Here is a 15,011-nt window from a genome sequence, read left to right on the forward strand (position 1 = left end):
CGGAGGAAGGGGGTGACCAGGGGTAGGCCATGGCCACCTCTGAAAACTGATTGGTCACCCCTGTGGCCACCCTGAAATTCTTAAACATGATTGGCTATTTTCCATGTCAGAGGCATTACTTATACTTAAATCAGCTGTTGTGTTGTTGTGTTTCAACAAGCTGCAGAGACAATAGTTTCTTTGCATTTGAATATTATTTTTTGTTGATGCTTTGATTTTAGACAATCATCTTCATTTTGAGTCTGTAAAGAGTTCAGTTCAGCAGATTTAAATGTTGACATTCTGTCGAGTTACATTTTTAATGTCAACGTTAGACATCTACAAAAATTCTAACATTTATTAAATTATTTTATAAAAAGAAGTTAAAGTAGATGTGATTATTGGAAGTAACCCTCTTAGGTTTGGGGTAAACCCCTAATGTTTTCCATGCCTGGCCACCCCTTCAACAATCAGTGCCCCAGTTTGGGCACCCAAGTCAAAACTGTCTGGCTACGCCACTGTTCCTCCTGCCTTACTTTTTTATGAGCTCAGCCAACAATTGGTCCAAAATATTATTATTAATGCAAGCCTGGAACATCACTTTACACTTCATAAGCTAAACACACTTTTCTTAAAGGTGGAGCGCGCACGTCTGGGTGCGTGCACGTGGGGGCACACACCTGCACAGTTAAGTAGAAACTGGCTTTTCTTCTGCTCCTAATTCAGCCATTCTTCACTTTCTATTCCTCCTGCCTTACTTTTTTATGAGCTCAGCCAACAATTGGTCAAAAATATTATTATTAATGCAAGCCTGGAACATCACTCCCCCCCTCCTCCTCCTCCTCCTCCTCCTCCTCCTCCTCTTCCTCTCTCCCTCTTCCTCCCCTATATCTTTATCTGTCTCCCCCCGGGGGACTCACAGTCCTATTAGAACAAATGACGAGGGGCCCAGGCGCTTTTGTAAAAAGGCGCAGGCAGACGGGAGCGCGCCTGTCCTATTATGTGCGACACATGATCAATAGGGCGATAACGCAGCAACATCAATATAAGCGACAGAACAATGAGGGATATCATCGAACATCTATCTTAATATAGCCGACTACAAGGGCCGTCTGACAACCGCGGCAGCTCATGAAAATTCCGCCCCACGAATCAGGCACCATCTCATCCGCCTCCTCCCCGCGCTCAATAGACTATGCGCCCTCACGCGCTCCTCCCCGCTTGCAAACACGCACACATACACGCTGCAGCTGGCGAGGCTATTATTTTCCCATTTCAATTTGACACCCCTGCCTTTCATGCTAATTCTATTATTGTAGGAAGTTTATGTGATTCCATATCACTAGAAATCGGTAATGTCTAATAACCCTTTGGGCTGGAAGGAGGGGAAAAAAACTGCCTCGAGACCCGCGCGGCAGCCAGTGGGAAAATAATTACTTTCATATCAAAACTCAGCAGGAGGCGCAGGGTCCTATAGCCCGCGGCCACTAACCTCATTCCAGCTCGGCCTTTCAAATGAATAAATTTGTTAAAGCAATAAATACAAACAGCCAGACGGACTTAAAGCTGCAGCTCCGGCTCACTACACACAGGAAAAAGAGGATTTATCTGCTGTAACACGACAAAACTCCAGCAGCCATGATCCAAGGTTCACCACACAGAAACCTCACCCTCTTTTTTTTTTTGTGCCACCTTTCTCCCCCTCTTCAATATGCTCCTGGAAAGACAGGGAATCAATTTAAACAATAACTTTATTTATCAAAATGTGTACATATAAATATTTTCTCGTTTTTACAATATCTGAGGATTTTTGTTGTGTGTGAGATGTTCATTGTGGCCGATGTTTTTCTTACAAGTTGGTCACCAAAAAAGAGAGAAAGAACCTGCTTCTAAAAGGTGTTTATATGAGGACGACCACAGCTTTCCTGTCTGTGGCCATCTGGATTGATCACACATCATGATTAAAAAATAGATGAGAATTAAGTCTCCTGATTCCTGATATGTTTTCGAGTGTCTCAGCAGAGCTTTGGGAATGTTTGACTAGTCGGAGCGCTGTTCCTGGTCCTTTGTTTATGTTTGCTCCTTGCAAAGTGTTAGTCCATATCGACATCCTCTCCATCTGTTCCGGGTGTTTCTTGACAGTCTGTGTTTGCCTCGAGACGCTCAGAGAGGTCTGGAGACGCTCGCTCCTCTCTTACACACTTCTCTTTCAGCTCGGAAGATTGGCAGCCACTGGTCCGAACTTTCAGACTCGTCTCCTCGCTAATGTCTCTGGACTGTGAGGAGGTCAGCCTGGCCAGAGCCATGCTGTTTTGTGGAGGAGAAACAGGAAATCTAACTCCACACTCCTCCGCCTCTGCTCCCTCCGCTCTATTGCTTACGTGATTGTGTTGATTCTGTGTGTTCTGCTCCGTATGATCCGAGTTTAGAGGCTTAGGGACAAAGCCGGAGAGGTCAGAGGGAGCAGGGCTGGCTTCGCTCGGCACACACCTCTGTCCCAGCCTGTCCTGACATGGTGAGGCCTTGAGGGCAGTTTGGGGCACAAGAAAACCCAAGGGCTGATGGGTAATGGGGTAAAGCAGGAAGTGACCTTTCCCCACCAGAGTTCTCTGACCAGGCAGCGAAGGGAAGTCCAGCGGAGGTTTACGTCTTGGCGTGGCGTCGGAGAGGAGGCTCTCCACGCTGAAGGGGTTGCGTTTCTGCAGGGCAGAGGACCTCGGGCCTCCGGGGCTGGAGCTGTGCATGCTGCCCGGAGAAACCTGCTCCGGCTCTCCTGCTGTTCTTTGGTTTTGGTGGTTTTGAAGTTGGCTGAAGTTGTGTCGTGTTTGGTCGCAGCTGGATTCAGTCGGGTGTCCTCCTGCACCCTTATTTGCTGGCAGTTCGATGTGGATAGTCCCATTGACGCTTGGCGTCGGCTGCTCACTGTCTGTGAACTGGGAGACGCCGCTGTCGCTCTCGGAGCCTCCGGGCGTGTGGAAGCTGTCGCCATTGAGGAGTTTGTTCTGGGACTTCAGCAGCTTCCTCTCCTGTTTTCGCTTCTTCTTCTCGGCCCGCTCGTGTTCCCTGCGCCGGATCTCCTCGGGGTCCATGGGCTCGCCGCTGCACGTAGTTGGGTGTGAGTTGTGAGCGGGCCGGCCTGGGCCTTTCTTTGTGTTCTCTTTTTTTCTCCATTTAGCACGCCGGTTCTGAAACCAAACCTGTGCAAACAAAGAAATACAGACACATTAAACACACGTACTTACTTACACATGTTTATAAGATCACGTGAGACGGTTTTTGTTTGAAATCTTTTTCCAATCAAGTCTAAATTTGTTAAAAAAACATCCGCAGGGACAAATATTTGCTCTGATTATTTCTTATCAGTCTGTTTTGTCAGTTCCGTTGGATTAAAGGACTAAATGAGTTGATTAATGGATTAGATGATTACCAAAAAATTAATGCTAAACCATTTGAATCATTTATCATTTGGGAAGTCTCCCCTCTAACACAGAACACTGATCTTAAATCAACTAACCCTTTCAAAATAAAGGTTAAAATAGTTCCTTGATTCAGCTTCTCTTTCATGGTGGGGATTTCCTGTTTTTTGGATTGTTTCACTTTAATTCAAATATCTTTGTGTTTTGGGCTGTTGTGAGGTCAAAAAAAGTTGTTATAAATCATGACTAAATTCATCAACAGTCAACATAATTTCTATCTGCTGAAATAGCTGGGACAAGAGTGACATAGTAAAATGATAATTAGATTAATTTAGGCCTGTACACATCTTTCTTGCCTCAAAGTCTGAAGGGAAGTCCAGTATCCCTTCAATAAATATCACCATGGAGACCCTAATGTCCACAGCTGTGGAGATCATCTGATTAAATCTATTGATTTTTTTGTGATAATTTTGTAGGTCTGGTTAAATTTCCATGAGAGAGATTCTCAAAACGTTCATATTATTAGAGGAAGTTAATACACTGAAGCAGGCTGTAGATAATATGTCAGCCCTGGTGTGTTAAACAGCCTCAGACAACAACAGAGCTCACACCTGCCATGATAATAAATCAGTGTCAAACATGGTATCAGATGTTTTAAAGACAAAACCATCCTGCCTTCAAATCCAAACAAATTCCACAAAGCCCTAAAACAAGTGATTCTCTGCCCCGCCTGCCTGCCTGCCTGCCTGTCTGAGTCTGTGTTTACAGCAGATTTAAGCACGTTAAGAGAAGTCTACATTACAGGTTAACAGGTCACAGAGGTGGAGCAGCAGATGCACACATGTGCTGGTGTTAATTACCAATGAGCCTGATCGCCATTTACGTTTAATTGCACCGCAGCTAAAGCAGTAATATCCCGTGTGCGTGGATCCTTCCACACCCAGAACTGCGCTCTTATGGGGCTTTACACCGAGCCAACACTGGGACCTTCCCCCGCCTGAGAGCGCTCGTGCCCGGCCTCTGGGCGCGCTCAGGGCCGCATGTTGGGCGCTGATAACGGCAGGAGTTTAGCATGCAGAAGTAGGATCGGCGCACGTTGCATAATGCTGACGGGACATCAACATCATGTGCGACAAAGGGCGCTTCTTATGAATTGTTAATGTTGGTGATATCTTTCGCCCGCAAACCCGCTGATAAAGGAGCGTTAAGCAGCTTGAGGGAACAATAATCTGAGGTTTAGGAGCGAAATCCCCAAACAACATCCAGCAGCGTGTGTGCAGCTTTCACTTCATGCAACCAGGCATGAGTGTGTGTGTGTGTGTGTGTGTGTGTGTGTGCATCATTTAAAAAACTGATACATGTTAAATTACACTGAATATCATCAACACATGTACAGATTTTACATACAGAGCAAATGATGCGCAATATTTGTGTCTATAATATAATAATAACGACTTAAACTCACTGGAGCCTTTATGCTATTTAAAATTATATTATTATCATCTAATTAAATAAACCTTCCACAGTTAACATGAAACATTTCTGCCTCATGACAATTATAATTAGATATATACATTTTCTCTTAAAATTATTTCACCTCCTGTTTAATTATTTTTATTATTATTACTACTGTTATTAATATTATTATAAATGTATCTAAAGCAATGTAAAAACAGTGTTTAAACATTACATTTATACCACTGCAACATGGGTTAAAATAGGTGTCTACTTGAACAAGCATCCCTACCAATTCAAAATGATTAATACTATAGTTAATTAATAATAATAATAATAATAATAATAATAATAACAATAATGGATCTAATTAAATAAATACAATTGTTTTAATTATCCCAGACCTAAGCTAGATAAAAAAAAGCCTTAACTGTAATAATGGTATATATATATGGGGCTTTTTTTTAAATAAGGGTTAAAAATGATGGTAAAAGAGAGATGGGTAAAGAAGAGTAGTTACCCTTTCCCTCTTGGTTTGCTCAGTAACTAGCCTTGTTTTTATTAACCCATAAATCAATAGGTTACCTCCATGCATAATTCAAAAGAACCTTTATTGATGCTTTGATAATTGACAAATAGGGATGTGAGTGAGGAGCAGGCCTCCATGGGTCATCACCAAACAAACAACTGATGTCTGATATGATTCATGAATTTTGAGGTGTAAAAATAATTAAACTGCTTCTAAACGAATCAGAAAGAGTCTCTCGCTTTCTCCATCAACAGTTGAGCTACTGAGTCTGTGCTTTAAAAAAAATATTTAATCCGTTTACTGTCTTTACCTGAACCCTGGACTCCACGAGGTCGAGCCTGAGCGCGAGCGCCTCCCGCATGAACACATCCGGATAGTGACTCTCGTTGAAAGCCTTCTCGAGCTCCTCCAGCTGCCACCCGGTGAAATTAGTCCTCGTGCGTCTCCGTTTGCAACCGGGACTGTCCTTATCCGGGTCCCCCGAATCTGCAACGTGTGTGTATGTGTGTTTGTTTAGATGTGTGTGTGTGTTTGTGAGTGTGCGTGTGTGTGTGTATGGGTGAGAGAGAGGAGAGAGTGTCATGTCAGAACAGGCTTTCATAGCACCACTTTGGTGTCAAACTGACCACTGACATATTTATCTTAATGACTTACTTTCTACTTTACTTTAATATGATGTGCTTAATTATTTATTTAATTAAGGCCTTAAAGACACATACTTTTATTCAACAAATAACAACAGTCCACAACACATATCTACTAAATTATCATTGGACCATGAAGCCAAAGACTCCAATATCAGTTTAATCGAGATTGATTACTTGCTATTTGTGCATTTTTACCCTCAGTTTTCTAGTAAAATTATCCAAAATAAGCCTATACATACCACTTTTTATTTCCCTTTAAATTACATCGGATCCAAAACTTTTCAGCCACATATTTTGTGGCTGCTGCTTTCTTTCTCGTTCCAAATCAGCAGCCAAACACTAAAAAAAATGTTATATTTCGCTTAAAAGTAACTAAAATGCCTTTATTTCCCATTAAAAATACAGCTGCCTATATATTTGTGATAGGCTATTTTCAATTATTATGCAGGTTATTATTTCTCAGCTGATCTTTTCATGAAACATGAGACAAAGAGGGGTCGGCCTACCTGAGAGTTTGAACCCCTGGCTGTCTGGTGAGAGCAGCGGGTTGGAGTTGACCACAGAGGCCGAGCATGAGCCGTTAAGTAATCCGTCTATAGAGAAGGGGACAGCGGCCGCGGACTGCAGCTGGTGCCCAGTGGCGAGCTCGTAGATGTGCTGGTGGTGGTGGTGGGGGTGATGATGGGGACCAAGCGCGTACGGGAAGCCCACCAGCCCGCCCAAGGAGCCTCCGAACTGGGCGTGAGGATGCTCGAGGACCCGACTGTCCATGCTCGCCCGGGCTGCAGCGGCGGGGCCGAAGTGAAGATGCAGAGGGAGGCAGTGTGGCTGAACATGCAGTCAGGAAAAAAAGAAAGTCAGGGAGGAAGAGGAAGAGGAGGAGGAGGAGGAGGTGAAGGCGGAGGGGGAGAGAAGGGGAACCCAGGCAGACGGCCGTCTCCCGCGGCCACGGTTCAGTCTGATGTGAGGCGGATGAGTCCGGGCTGCACGAGGTATTTCACGTTTACAGTCCAGCCGAGATGTCAACCCTGCGCTTTCTCTCCGCGAGCCAGCTCATTAGGACTCCTCCATCTGCTCGCGGGACCAATAAGAAGCGTTAATCGTCCCGTGACGTCAGAGACGCGGTTAATGGAGAAGGCATAGCACGAGGAAAAAGAGAGAAAGAGAGAAAGAGAGAGAGAGAGAGGGGTTTTTTTTCTTTTCCGGATCGATGGCTAATTACACCTGGCGCGCGACTTTAACTCAGCCCTGTCAAAACAATGAAGACAGGGCGAAACCCGCGCGTGGGAACAGGCACGTGATTGACAGAGCGACTAAATCATATTATCTGGATTATTGCATGCATTATTATTATTTTTTCATTCACTTTTTCTAACTTCAAAAGCGACCAGTCTTTCTTTTTTTCAGTATCTCTTCTCCGCCCGTGCGTGGGTGCGTGTGTGCAGGGGCGTGTCCAGAACTTTTGACCGGGGTGGCCCAACTGAGGCTCTCATATAGGCAGGGGTGGCCAGTGCATTTACAAATAAATAACATTTACCCTTTCTGTCTGTACAACCTGTTACGTTGCGGGTCAAATCCTTTAAAGTTCAAAAATCTAAAAAGAAAGTTTCAATAAAATGAAAAAAATTCTAAATGAAAAATAAACAAAAATCTAAGTCATGTAAAACTACCGTATTTATATTTAGGTCTTTCCAATGTACATTAAAAAAAAGTTTTAAAATGAATTTTCATAAAAAACAAGTGAGTTATCCTCATTGAACCATGCTATTGATTTAAATGGTATGTAATGGAGTTAATAATGAGATTAAAATTATGTTTTGGGGGATTTTATGGGGGTTCTGACACTTTTAGATAATTAAATACGCCCGGGTCAAGTTGACCCAGCAACATTAGTGCTGTTCCTGAGAAACAAACATAACTTAAACCGTAGTTATTTTCCTTTTGATTAAAAAAAAAATGACAAAGTGGCATAAATCTTCTAATCTTAATTCTTTAAGGACTTTAAAAGATGTTTTTTTAAAGTCACATTTGAGGGCACTAATAAAGAAATCTACTGTCAGCCTTTTAACTCATCCCTAATTATAGACTTTAACAGAAACCCCACCTCTGACAAGGCAAACAGCCAATCATAGTTTAGGATTTTGGGGTGGCCCCTGGAGTGACCCATTGGATTTTAAGGGGTGCCAGTGCCACCCTTGGCCACCCCTCTGGACACGCCACTACTTGTGAGCTCTGGCTTGCTCTGCTTGTGTGAGTGTTGAACAGGGGCATTCGGGGCCAGATTGATCCAATAACAGCGCCTTTATCATCCCCCCTTTTTCCTGAGCTGTCACATCGCATTTTAAACTACAAGCCTCTCTCCATCTCCCAGACACACACACACACACACACACACACACACACACACACACACATACACATACACACACTCACACCGTATCCAATGTGAGGCATCCTTTCAAAGCCAAACTCCGCATCATTATCTCGATTTTTCACCTGAGCAGCTTACACCCATGTTTAGTTGTAAATGACGAAGCAAGTGGGTTGTACACGACGTGACGTTTCCAAGAATCCAATACTCGCACGTGCTCCATTCAGCCTTCACTCTGCATGTTGCCTTACATGAGTTAACCATTCAGGGCAGGAATCCATTGCATTTAAAGCATTTAGCTGGTTTCCCCAATCAAGTCTATGGGAAGTAAAATAAAAGGCATGAGTCAAAAATGTTTTTTGAACCTAAAACTTATAACCCAGAATTATTTGTAACACTAAAGAAGAATGAAATAAACCTCATGTATCTATATTTAGCGTTTAAATGATATTCAGGGTTGAAGATATCAAGTACATTGAATTAAACCTCAAAATAAATCACCCTATGGTCCATTTAGTTATTTCTAGTGTTTTTATTCACATCACATGGGACCTGGGAGAACTCCACCTGCTGATGAAGATCATGTAATGTTACCTTAAAGCTCCACAGATCTACATAAGGTCCTGAATAAACCTTCAACTCAATTGTTAACCTATTAAGACTCAAAACAACTTGGCTGTAGGGATGTAAGGATACACTCAATTTAAATAACTATTATTTTATATTAATTCTCAGATATGGACAGTGATGTAACTCAAATAAAACCACTGCACACTTCTTTTCAGCACCTTGCAAAAAAACCTAAAAATGACCGTACAAAAAAAACCTTGTTGGAACATTTCAGAACAATTATAAATAAATCGAAAGTGAACGACTCCCAAATGAAAGTATTAGATATTAAAACAAATGAAGACAATCTCTTTAAATAAACAAAAGTGCAGCTTATGCTCTGGGCTTGGAATTTACATTTTTTTCTTCAGGAATTTCAGGGAAAGCCAAAATACCTCAGACTTGAAACACAAAGGTGCATCCTGAACTGCTTGGTCTTCACCTGCTGCCTCCATGTCTGTTACGCTCAACTCAGCGAGTGACGAGAGAGCAGCGCAAGAGACTGAGGTTGAACAAGCAGAGTGAAATGCAGATAGCGCCTTCTACTGTTTAAAAATAAAATCCCAATACAAATTTTGTTGAATCGATTTTAAATCCACCCTTATTTGTATTGATTCTTTACGTCATGTGATACATCCTTACATCCCTACTTGGCTGCCTCAAAAATGCACTGTTCTACTTAAAAATGTGGCAGATATGGCAATAACACATTGGTATACAATATACAAATGCATTGACTCTGATAAATCAATGTTTTGGCAACCCATTAAAGTGAAAAAGTGAATATCAACCTACACTCACTTCATGTTAAAGCATATTAATAGTGGTCTTTTTTGCTAAATTAACAACCAAATACACAAATCAATAAATAACATCTTAGAATAAAATGTCAGCGATGTAGAGAACTTCAAATGTAAATACCCAGAGAAAGGATTCATACTCGATGTTAAGTCCTGGCCTCAGTGTTTGATCCTGACAATAGTGCTATGTGTCCAAATCCTGCCTTCAGTGATCGATCCATTGTATTGCTAGATAGATTAATTATGAGTTTACACATCACTTGGAAAAAATGATTCCTCCCAAATCTGTATCTCCATGTCCGGTGTTTCAATCATTGTATTAAATCAGACCGAGCTTTGCAAGTTGACTGGAGTGATCATAATACTACAAACAGGCAGGTGAGGCAGGGGTTGTTTTGTGGTTAGCAAAGCCTGTTGTATTTTTTTTAATACCTTTAATAGGCACTTCAGATTAAAGCCAATTTTACTCAAGTTTGTGTTCCTTTAAGTGCCGTGCCTCTTCTGTTAATGATGCTCTCCTTTGTATAATATCAACCACACAATGTACACAAAGCCTTTAAAGGCACAGAGTCACAGTCGCTGGTGATTAGCAGTAGAAAAAAGCAGGCAGAAGGGACATAGAGGGCCCCGGTGGCGTTAAGTAAACAACTATCATTGCTCCACCACGTCCAGTTAGAGAAAGGTAGCTCATTAGTCAGAACACCAGGTATAACAATGAACTGGACTTGTTAATGTGGACATCATTTTTACTCGCCTCCTTAAAAAGACACTCAAAATTAAAGTACTGTCCATAATAATGTTAGAGAATGGGATAAAATCAGCCCTTATAGAAAACAGGGCCAATGAGGAGAGCCCTTAAGGATAGTGTCTAATAATGCAGTTGGGTCAAAGTGTTCAGATTTCTAAAAGTGATGGTGTTACCTTCACATTAAAAGGCAGAGGGAGTTTTATGTGTGGGCCCTCTGGATGGGAAAACAAGGATTAACTGTGTGACTGTGCAGGTTCTTTTAAGATGACCTGCAGGTGGAGGCAAAAATTGCTCCTCTTCAAATGAGAGTGTATGCTCATGTTAATGAAGATGTCACTGGATAGAGTTACGGAAAAACACTTAAGTAGCAAATGAGCATAGCATATGTAATTAGTATCCATGCATTTTTTAATTAAAGAGGATTCCCTTAATCACGACTAAAGCTGGGGTTAGAGCTCTCCAGGCTGCACCAGGGTTGCTCAGATATGTTGCCACTATGGTTCTTTTTACTCTTATATTTAGTACAATACTTTTCTGTTTCAAGTCATCTTATGATGATCTTATCTGGAACCTCCAATGTGGAAAAATAAAGCCAAGTGCTAAAAACTGCAGTTCCTCGAATATCCACTTGAGGCTGGTTCCAATAGGTCAGAAGACCTGTTAACACTCATGTTCAAACACACGTCTTTACAGCAGAAATTAGCATGTTAACAGCCTGGTACAAAAAATACGTCCAACATTCTCAACGCTGCCATAGCCAGACTCCAGACAGACAACCAGAGTGCCCTCTTCCTGATCTCTGGGGCCTTCAACCATTTATTTTCTACATAGCATATTCTGTCTTCTGCAAATACTTTTGTTATCATTATTGTCATTGTATTTGTATTTATATCTTATTAATTACTTCTTCTATTAATATTATTTGATATTCTTAATTATTGTGTATAGGAGCAATTTTAATGACTGAATTTCCCCCCAGGATGAATAAAGTATTTCTAATCTAATAATTAGGCACAATAAGGGACGTGGTTGACAGGAGAGCACACCAGTAGTTAGTCAGGTAGTTAGCTAAAGGCCTGCCTCAACTCCGCCTCTTTGCCTGCTGCTTGAATGACCAAAATTTAGGTTGAGTCAGCATTTCCTATATAGCGTTTGGCTTCAAAACTCTTCTTCAGAAACCAATGGCCGACTTCTTTAAGGCTACATCCATGTTTTCAACAGTCCATGTTCAGAGACGTAATCTACTTCCCTCTTGACATTTTACATATTTTCCTGAAAAAGTGGAATTCTTGCACAGGAGTCTCACTGGTGGCTCAGTGAGGGCTGCAAGCTAAAAAAAAAAGGGCTAACATGCCAACGTTGTTTATGCTATCATGCTGACGTGAAGCAGGTATGTTTATCATGTTACACATATACCTTTAGCATGTTTGTTTCGTTCAATAGACAAAGAACAGCTGAGTAAAGTTATTATTGTACTTTGAGATCATCAAAGCAAAAAAGGCAAAGGCGCCCACTTTCAGTTTGACCACTGAACCAAATGTCTTCCAAAAAGAGAGAGAAAACATTCAAAGGGGTGACCCATGTTGAGCTGCTGGTTGTAGAAAAGAGAGATAACCTTCAGGACTGGCTTGACAAGGTTTCACTTCCATCACTTGCTTGACTTTTGGTTGTGTAGTCTTTCAATACACATATTAAAAGACAGTTTAAGACAGTTAAAACATAAACTCATACATCTTCTTGATGTCTTTCTCTACAATTTGCATGAGGGAGGACCAATCAGGTTTGACCCCTATATATGTGTTTCTTTTCGCTCATTTTCACCACAGAGAGGGTTTCCAACTTTCCTTCCCTCCACCAACTCAAACGTGCTAGCACTGCTGATCAGCGTATTCCCACCCTGCTCAGGTGACAATCTTGTAATCAGATTTTCAGTCAGTCTGATCATCACACCTGGTACAAATGTAGCACTGACATTTTTCTGCAACAAATATCACCCATTAAGATTTAAAAGATCGTAGATACACTACCAGTCAAAAGTTTGGACACACCTTCTCATTCAATGGTTTTTATTTATTTTAATTATTTTAAACATTTAGATTAATACTGAAGACATCAAAACTATGAAATAATCTGGTTTTGCCATAATATGGATTACAACATTCATCAAATAGGGCTATCCATTGTGTACTAACCCTACCTCTGAACAACACAACTGATGGTCTCAAACACATTAAGAAGGCAAGTCATTCTACAAATGAACTCTGGACAAGGCTCATGTTAATTAGAAACCATTCCAGGAGACCACTTCATGAAGCAGACTGAGAGAATACCAAGAGTGTGCAAAGCTGTCATGAAGGAAAAAGGAGACTACTTTACAGAATCTAAAATATAAAACACATTCTGCTTTGTTTGACACTTTTTAGTTAATTAAATAATTCCATATATGTTCTTTCATAGTTTTGATGTCTTCAGTATTAATCTACAGTGATTCAATTAATTAAAATAAATACAAACCCTTGAATGAGAAGGTGTGTCCAAACTTTTGACTGGTAAAGAAAGAGATAAGACCCTGGCTCAACTGACTACCCCAAAACATGGTCCAGGTCCCATAAAGGATCTAGCTCAGGTCTCAGGTCTTAGGGTCCACAGACCCGTCAGGACCTGTTCTTTCATCACTGACAACTGTATTCTTTACCAAACATGTTTCAGTCATGGTCCACATCAATAAGAGAGAGACTTTGCCTCTCTAATGGTGGGATCTAATTATTGAGCTGATGTTGGAGCTGACAAAAAATCATGGATAATTCAAGTTTAAATAGTTCATCATGGAGATAAATGTAGAAATCCATGTCTTTTTTTTTGCAAACATGTCAACCTCATGAAATGTATCCTCTCATGAGGCCATGTCTGTACCAGAATACACATTGTGTAGAAAAGACCATACCTTTTCTGCTGGACAACAAAGCTATTTTGGTAAAACTGAACACAACATGTCAAAATTTTGGGGCAATGTTTGGTGTCTGTCTCTGTGAGGGAGATTAAAAAAGAGAGAAGATAGCTGCAATTAAAATTTCAAGTCCTCCTATCGAGTTAAGGGTCTTGTCTAATGCAGGGGAAACGGTGCTCGAGCTGAAGTGTGCGTTGGAAAATGAAAGGTTTAGAAATTTACAATCACGGCACAGGCCAGGAGCAAGCGGGTGTCCAGGTGGACATCTTTGGGGAGGAGACGGAGGCAGAGAGGGGGGGAAAGATTATACATATAAATTGTAAATGGTGTCGCAGGGGCCAAATCTTGCCTGAGGCGGTGACTGCTTCATTTTGTGTTAAATTTCTTGACAGAGCGCCACCCGCGTGCTGCTGAATACTGAATGGTAATCAGAGCTGGTTGAATAAGTGGCTCCCCCCTCCCTCTTCCATTACTGTGAATTAATTCGACTTTATTTATCCAATTTCTGGAGCTGACAGAATGTTAATTTGAGTTGAGATTTCTCTCTGCTGTTCTGCCGGTGACCCGTAGCCCTGGGATTGGCGTGTTGTAATAACCTGAATCTTTCACCAGAAGCTCCGATAATTGTTACCTTATTAGCATGTAAATTGTTTAATTAATATTATTATGAAGAACCATATAATCCCTCGGTTACTTGACCCTGAGTCCACACACGAGCAGGCTTTCTGCATTTCAATGTCCCGTTTTTAAATGGGCTCTTTAATGTGGGCTGCTCGTCGGGCTGTTATAAACCCTGTTCCCCAATCTTAGTGCAACTTTGAACGGCTTGAGAGGCGCTTTTGATGTCACCCCGTCTCTATATCTCTCCACTGCTCCCTCTATACCCTTTTTATTTCTTTGCTGCTCTTTCTGATGTCTATTTATTTTCCTGCTGCCATTTTTGAACATCAAAACCCAACGCCTTCATGTCATTTGCTTATAAAAGCTCTTTTTTTTTTTTAAAGCCTCCCCCCCTCCTTTTCTCGACTTTCCAGTGGCTGTGCGAGCCAAACACATGCAGCGCTCGATGAAAAGCAGCCCTTGACATGAGGTCCTATGAGACTGCAGCATTTAAATTCCCTTTTCTTCCTTCCTCCTCTTTTTTTTGCTGGGCACGAGTGACATTGTCAGATGCTAGCTTTAATTAATTTGATAATAAGATGGGCGACTCACACACAGGCCGGGGTTTGGCGTGCCTCGCCTCCAGCCTTCCTCCCCTCTCTCATCTCTCTGTGTAGGGGACACAACCGATCCAACACTTAAAGGACAAAAAGAGACCAAGACATGACAAAATATCAATTCCAACAGATGTTGTCAGAGTGTTTGTGAAGGAGCCTAGTCTTGGTAAAGTTAAATAGATAGCATGATACAGGGAATCCCCAAACAAAGACCAGGAGGCCTTTTTAACTTTTAATATCACATGAAAACTAAAGAGAAAGCATTTTTCCTATCATTGACATTATATCATTTT

The 15,011-nt window shown here is 41.5% G+C and overlaps 1 protein-coding gene across 8 annotated transcripts in view; it reads right to left on the reverse strand.

Annotated features, from left to right (window-relative positions):
* Nucleotides 1-1,712: 1,712 nt before the first annotated feature.
* The window catches only part of LOC117815307 (homeobox protein unc-4 homolog), a 22,499-nt gene continuing 9,200 nt past the window's right edge, over nucleotides 1,713-15,011 (reverse strand). For 2 of the 8 annotated variants that reach the window (XM_034686939.1, XM_034686945.1), the window contains 4 exons: nucleotides 14,714-14,798; nucleotides 6,533-6,854; nucleotides 5,690-5,865; nucleotides 1,713-3,176 (listed from right to left, as the gene is read on the reverse strand). In XM_034686939.1, coding sequence (XP_034542830.1) covers nucleotides 2,073-3,176; nucleotides 5,690-5,865; nucleotides 6,533-6,797 — 1,545 coding nt within the window. In that variant the 5' untranslated portion in view covers nucleotides 6,798-6,854; nucleotides 14,714-14,798 and the 3' untranslated portion in view covers nucleotides 1,713-2,072. Of the gene's footprint in view, nucleotides 3,177-5,689; nucleotides 5,866-6,532; nucleotides 7,098-8,522; nucleotides 8,716-14,713; nucleotides 14,799-15,011 lie in introns of all 8 variants that reach the window. The other 6 variants (XM_034686944.1, XM_034686947.1, XM_034686942.1 and 3 more) reach the window with 5 other exon arrangements.

The sequence above is a fragment of the Notolabrus celidotus genome, chromosome 7 (assembly GCF_009762535.1).
Source record: "Notolabrus celidotus isolate fNotCel1 chromosome 7, fNotCel1.pri, whole genome shotgun sequence".
Taxonomy (NCBI): Eukaryota; Metazoa; Chordata; class Actinopteri; order Labriformes; family Labridae; genus Notolabrus; species Notolabrus celidotus.